At 42.7% G+C, this 14,420-nt stretch overlaps 1 protein-coding gene across 2 annotated transcripts in view; it reads right to left on the bottom strand.

The window, feature by feature from the left end:
- Nucleotides 1-1,022: 1,022 nt before the first annotated feature.
- TSPAN8 (tetraspanin 8) overlaps nt 1,023-14,420 on the bottom strand; it is a 32,253-nt gene continuing 18,855 nt past the window's right edge. For both annotated transcript variants that reach the window (XM_006026256.3, XM_025207169.1), the window contains 3 exons: nt 11,993-12,136; nt 6,645-6,728; nt 1,023-1,267 (listed from right to left, as the gene is read on the bottom strand). In XM_006026256.3, coding sequence (XP_006026318.1) covers nt 1,214-1,267; nt 6,645-6,728; nt 11,993-12,136 — 282 coding nt within the window. In that variant the 3' untranslated portion in view covers nt 1,023-1,213. The remainder of the gene's footprint in view (nt 1,268-6,644; nt 6,729-11,992; nt 12,137-14,420) is intronic.

The raw sequence follows: 14,420 nt of genomic DNA, 5'->3' as shown, positions 1-14,420 counted from the left end.
CTGCTCTGCCGGCTCCTCTGCCGGCTTCTTTGACGGTTTCTCCTCCGGCTCCTCTGCCGGCTTCTCTGCCGGTTTCTGCTCCGGCTCCTCTGCCAGCTCCTTTGCCAGCTTCTCTGCTGTTGAGGCTCTCACTGCTTCCGCAGCTGCAGCTGCCCTCACCGTCTCGGGCAGGCAGACCCTGTGGGTGCGCGCTCCCGGCCTCGGGTTCCCCTGTGGGCTCTCTGGTCATCTGGCCTGTGCCCTTGGGGCTGCCCTTTATTTCCACGGGGTGGCATCTCTTGCTGACGTCACCCAGCCCCAGCTGAATATGAGCGCAGCTAATGAACCGTGCGGGCGGTTTTCCAGCGCATGCTCCTCTGTTGCCCCTGTGAATGGTAAGTAGGGCTCTCTTCCCCTTCTATTTTGGCCCAGGGTTTCCCTATAGCCCCGGCATCCCTGGGACAGTGATGAATCCAAATTAATCCATCTTCTTCCAATCTTCTGTTGTTAACCTTCTGCTCTGAAATCTGCTGCCCTGCTTATTCAATCTTAATGTAACTTTGTCTTCTTGGAAAAATATATATTAATTTCATGTACTTCAAAAAAGACTTGGATTCTATTTTTATGCATACTTAGCAAATATGTCCCCTAAATCTCTCTTGTATGCTGGGGCATTCTCAGCAGAATTTAAACCTATTAATGTCCATTTTTTCAAAATAAATTTATCTATGAGGTCCCTTTTTGAGTGACTATTGAATGCTATGAATATCAGAAGTAACAAAATCCTTTCTATAATACTATACATGTTTTCTTGTTAACCTGTAGTACCAGCCATGGAATTGTGTGATTCACAAAATCAGCTGACCATTGCAATATCATTTGCAGATGTGTGTTATAACTCTTGACTTTATCACTATGTAGTAGATATATTGCATGCTAAACTAAAAATGTCAGCATCCCTCAAATGTAATCTTTGGACAAAATAAGGTAATCATAAGTGTAAACAAAGACATTTATTGCAAATAAAAATTCACATACACCTCATTAAATCTCATTAATTTTAAAGAGATCATTTTACAACTTGTGAAAAATCTGCAGGCTTCGGGGTTGCTGTTTTTATCAAAACAGCTGCTTCTGACATTCAGGTATTTATAGAAATGTGCCAAGCCAAATATCTGTCTATCCATAAAGGTTTTGATTTGGCAGGTGACATAGTTCCGACATTTCCACAGTTTCATTTTCTACTGATCTGGCAGTAAAGGCTCATAGAAAACCCCAAACCAACAATCTGGAAAACAAAGACATTATGGTATTATTTAGCAGTTCTGTAAACCCTACATAAAAGTGGTACACAGAACATTTTGTTTGCAAATGTCTTGGATTTATATGCAGGCTTAATCTGCTGTGAAGAAGATCTTTTCCAATGTAACTCTTAAGAGCATAACACTAGAATATTAGGATTTTAATTAAATTAGACTGTACTGCCGGGAAGCTTGGAGACATCATGGAAAACTTAAATCTGCTTTCAAAAGCTGGATTGCTCCTTTGGATCAGAACCCCTTTTTCAGCTGTGAGATTTTTAAATGCAGCTATTATGTGCAACAAGGCAGGAAATACTCAAAAGTTATGGAACCCTGGATGAAAATTTATTTTATTTTTTTAACTAAGAGGTTAAAAAACTTCTCAGACTTAGTTTTACATACCAAATTTCCTCCTGTTTAAAATATTTCTTTTCTATTTTTACCTTGACCTGTTTCAGTAACTTATGTGTGTGTGTGTATGTATGTGTGTGTATACAGATGTAAACATATTGCTATAGCAGCTATACTCTCATCATTTCAGGTGCTAAATGGTTACACAAAATTTTTTAAAATCTACCAATAATCTGACCAGACTATAACTTTTGAGCCTATTAAAGGAATTGGGTTTTTTTTTTAAATCAAATTGAAATAGCATGTACCTTTGGGGTGAAAATTACAGTGTGAAATTCTGTGGCCAGTATTGTGTTACAAGATCATAATGATCTGTCCTGGCCTTAAAATGAATCAATCTATGGTGTGCTAAGTGAAAAATTGGAAAGATCCCAATCATTATTTATGAAGCGACAGAACAATGACATTGAACTCACTTTAGAGGCATTCACTGGGAAATATAAACAGTTATAAAGTAAAACAAAAGAGGCAAGCTCATTGCTGTCAGAAGCAAATGCAACCTCACTGAAGAGCTAAATAAGCCTATCACTAGCACCCGTCTTAAATTTTTAAAATCCCTGATTCAAATTGGTACCAGTCTAGTTGACAGAAATAACAAAATGAGTGAACAAAAGATCAGCATATAGATGGCAAAAGAGGAGATGAGGGGAAGCTTTAGATTGGCACTTTTTGTTTCTTTGTTATAGGATGGACTTATGTGCCCTTTGATAGGCAATCATGCAAGATGGCATAATATGTTAACATCTTGGAGACAGAGGTGATAGGAACTTTCATAGTTCTACCTAAGTTAATAACACTGGGAATATTTGGACTACCTAAGTTTCCTTGTCTTGGATCTTTCTTTTGTTTTCAGCCCTCCTCATGATCAGGAAAGGCAACAGCAATGGAAAGTGTTCAACTGCAGAAAAGTGGCAGAAGGTTGGCCAAGGAAATGACATTTAAGAAGAAAATTGATGTTGCTGTCATCACTATATCAAAGTGATTGAAATCTATTTTTCATAGACAAAATAACTCTTTCTATAATTTCTAAACTACATTTTGGAAGTGTTTCTTTTTGCCACATTTGATCTATTTTTCCTCATTTGTGCTTTGAACTTTCCCTCCTGAAGAAAGCTAGAGACCTGACCTACCACAGGTTGCCTCTTGAAATAATCCCCAACCTATTCCAAGTGAGAAGTTAGTGCCAGGCCATCTCAACAGCTTTGACTGTACTAACTCTTCCCTGCTTACTATTTTCCTGGAAATGTATTTTGGGGTTAGAGAACTTGACTGCTTTTTCAACCAGGAAGAATAATTCTCTGCCAAAGCAGAACTACAATGATAATATGTTTTCAGTATGAATAACAGATTGAACACTGCAAAATACACTTTTTTCTGCTTTTACCTCAAACATCTAGTTTCAGAGGTTGGGGGGCGGGGAGGAGGGGTGAAAGGTAACCATAAAGGAATAATGAAAAATATGTGAAATGATAGAATAAGTCAAAGTAATTAAATCCCTTCTTAGTCATCTTCTAATAAAAGCCTAATTTAGTCAAATGGCTGTTTAGATAAAATTGTGATTTTTTTTTTGTTCATTTAGAGCAAATTTACTGTGTCATTCACTGGATAATTAAACAATTAAAATAAATATAACAAACATTCCAATAATGCATACTGCTCTTTTATATGTTAAAATATATAAACATATAAATACATTTTATAATATATAAACCAGCACAAAAAATCTCTTCTATGTTTGAACAGTATCCTTGAAGCAATAATTCTACATCATAATATTTCCATTATAAGAGCTGTGATTTAACTACAACTAAGATTCATGTAACTGACTTGAGCTCTTGGCTTGAGTCAAGACAGTGCTTGGCTATCCTTAATTGATGTATTTTGAAGGGTAAAATTGATAACTGTGGCAGTGCACTTTAAGGCTGAGAACAGGCAGCCGGCAGGTGCAGGCCAGCCCTGATGAGGTGACCATTTTATGATCCAGGCTCTCAGGGCTGAGGCAGCAGTCTGCTGCAAGCAGCTGGGGAGCAACAACACCTGGCTATACCATTGCTCATAACACCTCGGAGGTAAGGGAGGAACTATATGGAGATGGCAGGAGGTTCCTGGGGCCCAGTAGGGTCCCAAACCCTGAGGAAAAGCCTTTGGGCCTAACATCAGGAGGCCAGCCTAGCAAAGGGGCTGAGAGCTTGCAGGTCTACATAGGGACTAGGCAAGCCCCTGATTTAGCCCACAGGCAGGGGTGAGACCTGGGGCTCAGATGAGCCCAGTTGAGTGTAGAGTGGTATTGTTAAGATGGACACATGATCCCATGGGGTGCAAGACCCCGAGCCCCAGGGAGGGGGTGCAAAGTGGGTCTCCAGTACGGACAGGCAGCAGTGAGAGGGGGTGGGTGAGCAGCGCGAGAGCCTAGACAAAACCCTCAACTGGTCAATGCTGAGGCCAGGGCCAGGAAGGTCAAAAGGGCTAGAGTGCCCACCACAAGGGATGCCCAGAGCCAGGGGGCCTGAGATTCTGACTGGCCTGGAGGTGGGCCAGGGCCTGTGTAGCTAAAGGTCTCAGAGGGGAGCCACACCCAAGCGGGAACGAGGTGTAGGGAGCTGACAGCCCTGCATGTTCACAGGGATTGAGTCCACCTGAATAGGAGGAAGGGCCTAGTAGGAGGACATAAATTGAGGCCTCAGGAAGGGGGCAGTTAGACCAAGGTAAATCTATGAACACCTGAGGCCATAGTTGAACCAGAGGCTGAGGCCCTGGTAAGACATGGTGAGGCTGAGTGTTGGGTCAGAGGGAGACCCCAGTAAGCCCTTAGATGTTGTGAGGCCAAGTTTAGGTCAAAAGGTTAAACACTGCCCAGTGTGAGGGCACTGTGACTGTGAGCTCCAGTAGGGAGTGAGAGTCCCAAGTGAGACTCTGGAGCTCGGGTCACAGTGTGGGGCACTGGAGCAACATGGGTGCCATCTGCAAGGCATGGACCATGGTGTAGGGGTGGTACAGAGCCATGGACAATGCCCTCTGGCTTTGGGACATTAAAATGGGCAGCCTCCCACATTTTCAACAGTTTTGGGGAACAGCAAGTCGTGGCAGGAGAGATTTGGTGGACTTGCGTACTTAGACAGGTGGGCAGGCCAAGGTTGAGACCCAGCCTTGAGATGGCCCCCTGTCACAATAACTCTTTATCAACCTAGTCCAGAGTCAATCAAAATCATTAGGAGGTTTTTCTTTTTACTCTAGTAGTCAAAAGTTCTCCAGATTCCATCAAATACTAATGAATAAACTTGGAGAAGTGCCAGGTGACAAATTAGACAGCTTAATTAAAATAAGCATATTAAAATGCAGATATTCAGCTAAATGACTTTGGTCTAAAAAACTAAACTGAGTGCGCCACAAAGATAGTTCTCTTATGTGATTATTCTTTCCCCAAAGCAAAGTGAGGAAGAACTCTGACTTGGCCTGGTATGTTTTTTAGGGGTCACACAACTAGTCATAACTCCTTACTCTGAACACAATGTACAATTACTATTTAGCTCAGGAATGGGCAATTATTTAGACTGGAGGGCCACTTAGGGAGATTTGGTGAGCTGTCAGCAGTCCCCACTCCCAGCTGTGCCAGGTCAGCACTTCCCCTCCTTACCCGCAACAGCTCACCAAAACTCCCTAAGTGGTAACTTACTAGACCATCCCAGGACTCTTGCATGCAGGGCATGCTCTATTGATAGATGGGATGGAGCCAGGGGTGGGTGGGGAGTGGCATCTGGGAATGGGATGAGAGGAGCTAGGGCCAGGGCTGTGAAGTGGTGACAGCATGGTGCTGGGGCAGAGCCATGATCTTCTCCCCACACAATGGATTAAGACCAACACAACATGGAAGGGGGCAGAGTGCATGCCCACAACCCAGCCTCCGCTGCCTCTGCCCCAGCACAGGGTCATGCAGGCAACCCCAGTACAGCCTGGCCGGGGAGCAGTGCAGCTTAGCAGCATGGGGTGGCCTAATCTAGTCATGAGGCCCATTGAGACCAATCTGCACTGCTGGGCTGCACCACTCCTCAGCTGCACTGTACTGGGGCTGCCCACATGACCCTGTGCTGGGGTGGGGGCTGTGTCATGGGGGTTCACCCCCCTCCCAGGTTGGGCCAGTCATGATCCATTGTGCAGGAAGTGGATGACAGCTCTGCCCTGGACATACCCCATACTGTCACTGCCCAGCAGCCCTGGCCCTGGCCCTGGCCCCAGCCCCACATTCCACTCCCAGATGCTGCTCCCTTCCCACCCATGGCCCCATCCCCCAGCCCTTAGCCGAGTGTGCCCTGCATGTGGTGGTCCCAGCCCATTCTTCGTGGTGGTGCCACCTGCCCACCCGCTGCATCCGAGGCCCCCAGTAGTGGGTGCACGACAGATGGGCCAGGGTGCCCAGGCAGCAGGGCTGGGTCCAGCAGTGGTGGCACCAACACTGGCAGCATCAGCCTGAAGAAGCTGCCACCACCAGGGCTGCCAGAAAGCAGACTGTGGCTGCTGCGCCACCCCAGCCCTGCTGCACACCTGGGGCAGTGGAACCAACCATATGTGCCACAGATGGGGCTGCCTCCCATAGCTGGGCTGAGAGACATGCCATGGGCTGGATAAAATCCCTTGGTGAGCCAGATCTGGCCCACAGATCGTATTTTGCCCACCCCTGATTTAACTCATAAGATTGTAAACACCTTGCAGATTCTGTGTCATGCAACTTGTGCTACAGCATTAATCATAGTGGGATCTTAGTCCTGACTGATGTTCAAGGACCTACTGTAATATACTGGAAATAGAAAATTATAGTAAGTTTATCACCAAAGTTAGAGCCAGTTTAACCCTGCCTAATAGTTGAGCAGTTCAAGTATTTTAATCCCAGGCACATTTATATGAAGTAGAACATATTGCTTGTCAGCTATTAAACATTTTAATTGCTTATAGTGATACCTCAATAACTGCTAGTCCAAATGCAATCCCCATAAGTATAATCATATGATCTTTGAGGTAATTGATTATCACAGTTCCACAAGTCTGAAAAACAAAAAGCAAAGATTAACTAAAAACAATACAAGGTTATTGGGAATTTGTTTTCTACAATAATTGGTTACATGGGAATACACTACCAGGAATTCCACCCTGTGTCAGAGAAGCTATTTTAATTTTGTTTTATTTGTTACAGACAAACAAACACTGCAAATGTCCCCAGAACAAGAACCAATAGCCGGTCGTTGCTTTTCCAAATAATAAATATGTGAAGCTAGTAGGTGAATGTAAGATAGGGTAAAAATTCAAACTAAAAGACAGCATAGCAACATGTAATGCTTGTGCTATTTTTACTGCATTTTCTTTGTGGAACAAGCATATACTTTTATTTTCTCTTTATAATTGCTTTTTATTAGATAAGGGCCCAAGCTGCAAGATTCAGGTATAGAAGGTAATTTCAGTTTCCCAAACTGCCTTTTGAATTTGATATTCCAAATCACATCTATTATAGAGTGTCTGCAGACCTGCCAGGAGGCTGCTCTGTTGCGCTGTAATTACAGTGCATCAGAGCAGACTCAATCACATATACTTTAGCATGCTAATAAGCACACTCCAATGCTAATATATGCTGATGTGAGTGTGTATATACCTTGGGCCCTTATCTAATAAAAACCTATCTATCTATCTAGCTATCTAATCTTTGGCTTTCCCTCAATATGAGGATGATGTCTGCCAGGGGACACCCCTGAAAGGCCTGTGCTTGACATCTTTTAATATAGGGAAGCCAGTACGCAAGCGACAACCACACAAGCTTGACAGAAAGGAGCCCTGAACCCAGTGGCAAGGATGTCCAAGATAACCAGAGACCTCCATCCCACTGCAGCCCTTATCTACCTTCACAGCCACAGAGAACAAGCAGGTCCTCAAGTACACCTGTTCTGCTGTTGTGGTCTTCAGGAGTTTGGACCATGCCTAGTCTGGGACCTCACCTCACATCTGTTCACCAGGGGCCACCCTACCAGGAGTACAACACTCCAGATGACATAGCTCTGAGCGTCATTGGAACACACAAACCTCTCCACCATGACAAGGTTATGGTCCAATGAGAGGGTACACATACACATTTGGTTCAGTAAGGAAAAGCAGGGAAAAAAAGGAAGAGGTGATATATTGTAAGTAAATGACATATACACTTGTCCTGAGCCCCAGCATGCAGTGGGAGATAGACCTGTTGACAGGCTCTGTGTAAGAAGAGTAAAAAACAAGAGTTGGGGTCTGCTACTGACCACCAAACCCTGGAGATAAGGTGGAGGATTTATAGAATAACTAACAGAATCAGATAAAGCACAGCTCTTAGTGGTAATGGAAAACTTTAACTATCAAGACATTTGCAGGGAAATAATACAACATGACAGACTGTCCAACAAGTCCTTCACATCTGCTGGGGACAATTTTGATAGAGAAGATGATGAAAGCAACCAGAGGTGAGGATCTTCTTATTTTAATTCAGATTGACAGGGAGAAATTGGTTGAAAATGAGAAGGTAGATAACAGCCTAGTTGCCAGTAACCATGAAATTATAGAGTTTGTGATTCTTAGGAATGGAAGAAGATTGAATACTAATATAAAGACAATGGCCATCAAGAAAGCTGACTTCAGTCAACACAGAGAATTGTCAGGAAAATTTCAAAGGGAAGCAAATCTAAGGATAAAAGGAATTCAGGAGAACTGGTGGTTTCTTAAAAAAACAGTAAGGGCACAAGCACAAATTACCCCAATCTAAGGAATAAATGAAAACTGTACTAAGGGACCAGTTTGGTTAAATTGTTAGCCCCCATGATTTGAAATTTGAGAAAAGAATCAAGAGAATATTGTAAACCACATCGAATTACTAGGGAAAAAGCACAGCATGGGTATGTAGGAACAAAGTTAGCAAAGCTAAGGCACAAAAAATACAACTAGGAGGGGACATAAAAGGTAAGAAGGAAACATTAGATAAGTACATTAGCAGAAGAGAGAGACTAAGGAAAAAATTAGTCCTCCCCCAAGTGGGGAAGGAAAGGTAATAATGGCCAACACAAAGAAGGTTGAAGTATTTAATGTCTCTCTGTTTCAGTCTTCTCTAAAAGGGTTGCCTGGTGAAATGCATTAATGACCAAAAGTATAAAAATTAGGCTAGACTAGGGAGAACAGATTAGACACTACTTATCTATGTTAAATGTTTTCAAATTGGCTCAGTCTGAGGATATTCACTTTAGGGTATTTAGGGAACAGGCTGAAGCAATCTCAGAGCCATTAGCAATTATCTTTGGAGAATTTGTGGAGGGTAAGCGAGGCTCCAGAAGGCTGGAAAAGAGCAACAAAGTTTCTATCTTCACAAATGGGGGGGAAAGGAGGACCCAGGGAATAATAGAGCAATCAGCCTCACTTCAATTCCGTGAAAGAATTTACTTTATGACAGGGTAAATTTCTTTGTGAATAGGGAAGTAGTAGTACAGATGATATATCTTGACTTTAGTAACGCTTTTGCCATCTCATACAACATCTTCATAAACCAAGTAACAAAATGGCTTGGACGATGGAATAAAGAGCCCATGTACTTATTAAATTTCAGGTGACACCAAAGGAGTTGCAAGCACTTAATTCACTCCTGGGATAACCCCAAGGGGAACAGGATTAGCGTGAAATCAAGTGATGATTTTGACAAGTTAGAAAAATGTTGGAAATTAGGATGTAATTTGATTACTCCAAAGTACCCCCAATTAGGCAGGAACAATTAGTTGCATTAACAGAAGACAGGAATTAACTGACAAGACAGATGTTGTCTAGGATGTGGAACCAACTGCTGAGAGCCCAGAGAAGAGCAACAGAAATAATCAGGGGTCTAGAACTCAAGGTCTATGAGGAAGGAACTGGGTTCTTTAGTCTAGAGCAGGGGTATCAAGCATCTGGCACGTGGGCCAGATCTGGCCCATGGAGCCTGCCCTCAAGGCTCTGGGACTGCCCCTGGGTCTCAACAGACCCACATGGGGCACAGCCCCATGCAGCCCCTGTTCCTGCATGCATGACACACATGGTGCCCACCCCAGCAGCTCCCGGAATCTGCTGCATGAAGGCCTGTTTCAGCCAGCCTGGGACCTGTGCTGCACATGTCGCACTTGGGTCCCAGATTAGACACTACTTATTTATTTTAAAGGTTTTCAAATTGGCCCAGTCTGAGGAAATTCACTCCAGAGTACTTAGGGAACAAGATGAAGCAATCTCAGAGCCATTAGCAATTATCTTTTGGAGTGGATGCCACATGTGGTGGAATTGCCAGGTGGAGCAGATGCTGGTGTAATTCAGCCAGGTGGGCACCATGTGCAGCATGGCACCAGCTCCCGCCAGTCTGGGATCCACCTACACACCCCTGGCTGGACTCTAGCACATACAGCATCCATTCTGGACACTCTGGGGCCCACGTTATATGTAGCACAGGTTCCAAACTTCCTGGAGTGGGTGCCAGATCTAATGTGCTTGAGGAGGGTGTGGGGGGAAGAGAGGGGGTCTGTGGGCTCAATCCAGCCTGCAGATTGGCCCTGTGCCACCCATCCAGTTGTATGGGCTGGATGGGTTTTATACACCTGGTTTATAGGTGAGAAGACTGAGCAGAGATATGAAAACAGCTTTCAAATGTGTAAAACATTGCTGTAAAAAGGAAAGTTAGAAATGTCTACTGGAAATAGACAAGAAGAAAGAAATGCAGATTTATAAAAAACTTTCTAACTCTAAATCACGTTGCGGTCTGACATACATTCAATCTGTAGGGAATCTATAGAATCTCCATGATTTAAGAATCTGTTAGATAAAAATTTCTGTCAGGATGCTTAGGTATAGAGTAAAACCTGGATCATTTGTATTGTGGCTGGGCAACCTATTTACTTCACAGCAAGTTGCAAAATTAAGGATAAATCACTCATGGGTTTGCTGTGGCTTTTACTTCAAAGGAGATGCATGCAGCTAGAGCATAGCAATGGTCCCATGCAGCTGATCAGGCAAGCAATGCCTTTTCAAATAAAAAAACACAAATGACTGGAACACCTTAGTAGACCTGCAAAATTACTGGTGTATAGACTCCTGGTTACTTCAGAAAGCAACATGTTCAAGTCAGTGGGAGGTGGTTTGGAAACTAATCCTGTGAAGTATCTGTGTTCTGCTGTGACTGATACTGCTTTGCAGGAGAAGGTGGACTAGGTCATTCCCAAGATTCCTATTATCCGTGCTTCTGGAAGAATTCCACTCTTCAAACTTCAAATTAGGCTTATGGTTATGTAACATTTTGGCCAAAAAGGTCATGATCACACTGAAATTATCCCAGAAGTAAATTAACCCTCGACAAAAATCAAAATAGCAAAATCTGACACTGGCTTTCTGTATTTGTAAATATCTAGGATCAAATGTGGACATTCATAGAAATCTGGATGTAGATAATAGCAAATTTTGCACTACTGGCTTCCAAATACTGCAGATTTTTTTTGCTGATTTTCACCATTTTTCCTTTTTCAGTAAAACTAAGTTCCACACAAGAAAACAGATAAATATTGAAGTAAATTAACTAGATCTTTGCTGCTCATATGCCAATGTCTGAGGAACTTCTTTTTATTACCTGTCACCATTTATTTTGTCTTGTTGATATAATTAAATGCTATACACTTTTCAGAAGTTGGGGGAAACTGTACTTTGAGTGTACTGCCAGGAAACCTATGGCCTATAACATTTCCTTCCCACAGATATAATGGAGTGTGACCTTCTCTTAAAGAAAGAGATTAACAACACTGAAATACCTAACATTTAAAGTTTCACTCTTCAATATCCCAAAGCCCTTTAAACACAGGGTAAAGGCTAAGCAAACATGTTTACTAGAACTGAGCATTTTAGGCGGGGAGGATGGCTGGGCAGGGATAACAGATGAGCATTGTCTCATTGGCAATGTGACTGTAACTAAGATCAGTGTCTTAGCAACAGACGTTAGTTAAACACCCAGAACCTCCCACCTAGAATCCAATTGATCAGTCATGACCAGGGAACCCAGTCAGGCTGCAGAGATCTTTTGGGCACTGTGCAATGCCGCTGATGAAGGCACTGAAAGGATAGAGAGCAGCAGCCAAGAAACACACAAACTTCACAAGAGCTGAAAGAGAAAATACTGGCTAAGGAAAACAGTAAGAAAACATCTCCTTTCTGAAAAATATCAGGGAATCTTTCACATCCAAGCAAAGCAGATATAATCTTAGTCTAAACCTTTCTTTAGAAGGTAATAATATCAGTCTTACCTTTTTATAAATATATTTTCTACCAAAACTCACGCAGAAATCAGTTTTTTCATAGCTCTGTGAACATTCACAAGCCTTAAGAGCCTGGGTATTAAAATTGGTCCCCCAGTCTTGTTGTCCACTCATCAAACCACAGCAGAGATTCTGTAAGAAAAAAGGAGATGGACACATCAAAAGAGAAGAGGAGTTAATGCAGAAAAAGGTCCTATATATCCCCTTAACATGAGAAAATTTTACCAAGTCTTAGATCTTAGATGCCCTTCATGTCCAGGTACTGACATCTTCTACAATAATCACAATGGCTAGTTCAATCTAAGATTATGAAGATTTTCAGACTACAATCTGCAAAACCCAGTTACATGGCATAAGAGGAATGAATGCATCTGTCTTAATAAAGCATATGCCAATGCTGCATAGTTTACATTTCCAGAATCTTGTCTCTGCTCAGTAAATGTGTATGCTGTAAATAACAGACAGAACAACAGCCAAAATATTTCACGTGTAAAAAAGCCAAGCTGGAAAAAGAACATTTCAGACACATAAAATGTGTTATCTAGAAAAATAACCCCCTAGCAGACAATTAGCCCCTTAAAATAGAAAGGGGCTAAGCAGGCAAGGGTCCCATTTGGGGGTTGCAAAAACTAAACCAGGTGCAGTTTTGATTCAGATTCCATTTTAACAGAACCACCAAAGTTCAGGGTGCATGGAGGGTTTCACAAAACCTTGGGTTTAACACTTCTCTGTTTGTAAAGGGCAGCTGGAACCACTCATGTCATTTTGTATAGAAATGAAGGCCGAAGGACATAATAAAGCAATCTTGCTCTATTTAAAAATTAATATAATTGTTATGGGTCTTTCACTTTTCTAAAGAGAGTCCTGACCCTTCCTGGAAACTGTTTATTATGTCAGCAGCAGTGAGCTAGCTCAGAAACATGAAGGGGCAGTGAACGTTGCCTAAATATAGTTTCTGTGTGCAATTCCACTAACACTAGCAGCAGTCTTAATAGGAGTCCTTAAGCCAATCCTCCCAAAATCATTGGCTAGTAGGGACCAGGAAAAAGTACACCCCGGCCCAATGAAAATAAATAACACCAGGCACCATTTACAACATGGTGAGAGCTCTGTACTTTAGTTGCTGTCCATGGGAGCTAAGGACATTGTGATTTTTTCAGCAACATTCAGGATTAGACTTGTATCAAATGTTCCACCTTCTACTGCTTTGAATGTGTGGTCTGAGAACAGAACTAAGCCCAGAAAAAAAAATCTGTCTTCATCATCCTTTATTTCCCCCTCTTTTAAAATAAATTCTATTATTGAGGGACTCTCCAAATGAGGGAAAAATATTTAAAATATATGACAAATAGTGAATGTTCAAAAAGCAACTAACTCTTTGCTTATGGTTTATATTGTCCTTTAAGGATTTCCTCAGGCTCAGGAGTAATTTTGATTATCCACACTGATTGGTGGATAATTTTGAACAATAAAACTTGACGTGGCAACCTTCCTCCTTCCTGTAGCTGTAATCAAGAGCAGGCAGTCCGCTTTTAAAGGATCCTGTCTGGTGGGTGATCTAGTGTCCTGTCTGGTGGCTGATGTTTGTAATGGGAAAACAGGATCTGTCGTTCCTTTAGTGCAAACAAAATTATATAGGTTGAATACAGAGGTTGGCCCCATGATTGATTTAGTTGTGGAGCCCAGCCAGATGTAGAGAACTTCATTTGCTATGGAGGCTTTAGTAGCATGGACACTCTCCCCCAGGGAGCAGGGTCTGCCAGCTCTAAATTACCTCAGGGACCTGTAAAGTGATGACATCAGTCAAGGGAAGGAAAGGAGGGTAAGGATTAGTAGAGTTTGTCAAAATGCTGTCACCCTTTGTTCTAAATCTGCATTAATAATATCACTATAAAAATGTCTGCCTTCTTTCACAACCACATTGCGTTAACATTTCAGGATTACTTGGATCAATGATCATGCATCTGAGATAAGATGTCTGTGGCAGAAGGCCACCACTGTTTCTCCCCAAAAACTCTGCTCTGTGACAATTTGGTTAGGATGGGCCCAGCAGAGGATACACACCTTATCCTATCTCTTTAGGTAACCTGATCTGGATACATTCCTGAGGGAGGGGGGAAATCTGCTCCCTCTGCCTACGTGACTGGCATCACATACCTGGGTGAGGGACTTGGGCTCCCTGGGGAGCTAGGAACTGCCAGTCTGTCCAGCAACTAGTGATACATTTCAAATTGGTTGGCTAACAGCCAACAGGTGCTGGCCTCCATTGGACCAGGTAAATGAAGTCATAAGTTAAGGACTGCCCAGGAGGAGGGGACAGCAGCCACGAGGAAGACTCAGAGAGAGAGAAGAGCTGGACCATCTGAAACTTGCTCTCTCTCTCAAAACTCATGATCAAGGAACTGCCTGCCTCCAG

Source organism: Alligator sinensis, unplaced genomic scaffold (genome assembly GCF_000455745.1).
Source record: "Alligator sinensis unplaced genomic scaffold, ASM45574v1 scaffold1021_1, whole genome shotgun sequence".
In the NCBI taxonomy this organism is placed as follows: domain Eukaryota; kingdom Metazoa; phylum Chordata; order Crocodylia; family Alligatoridae; genus Alligator; species Alligator sinensis.
Note: the sequence above shows the minus strand (reverse complement) of the source record. Positions and strands in the feature narration are given on the sequence as shown.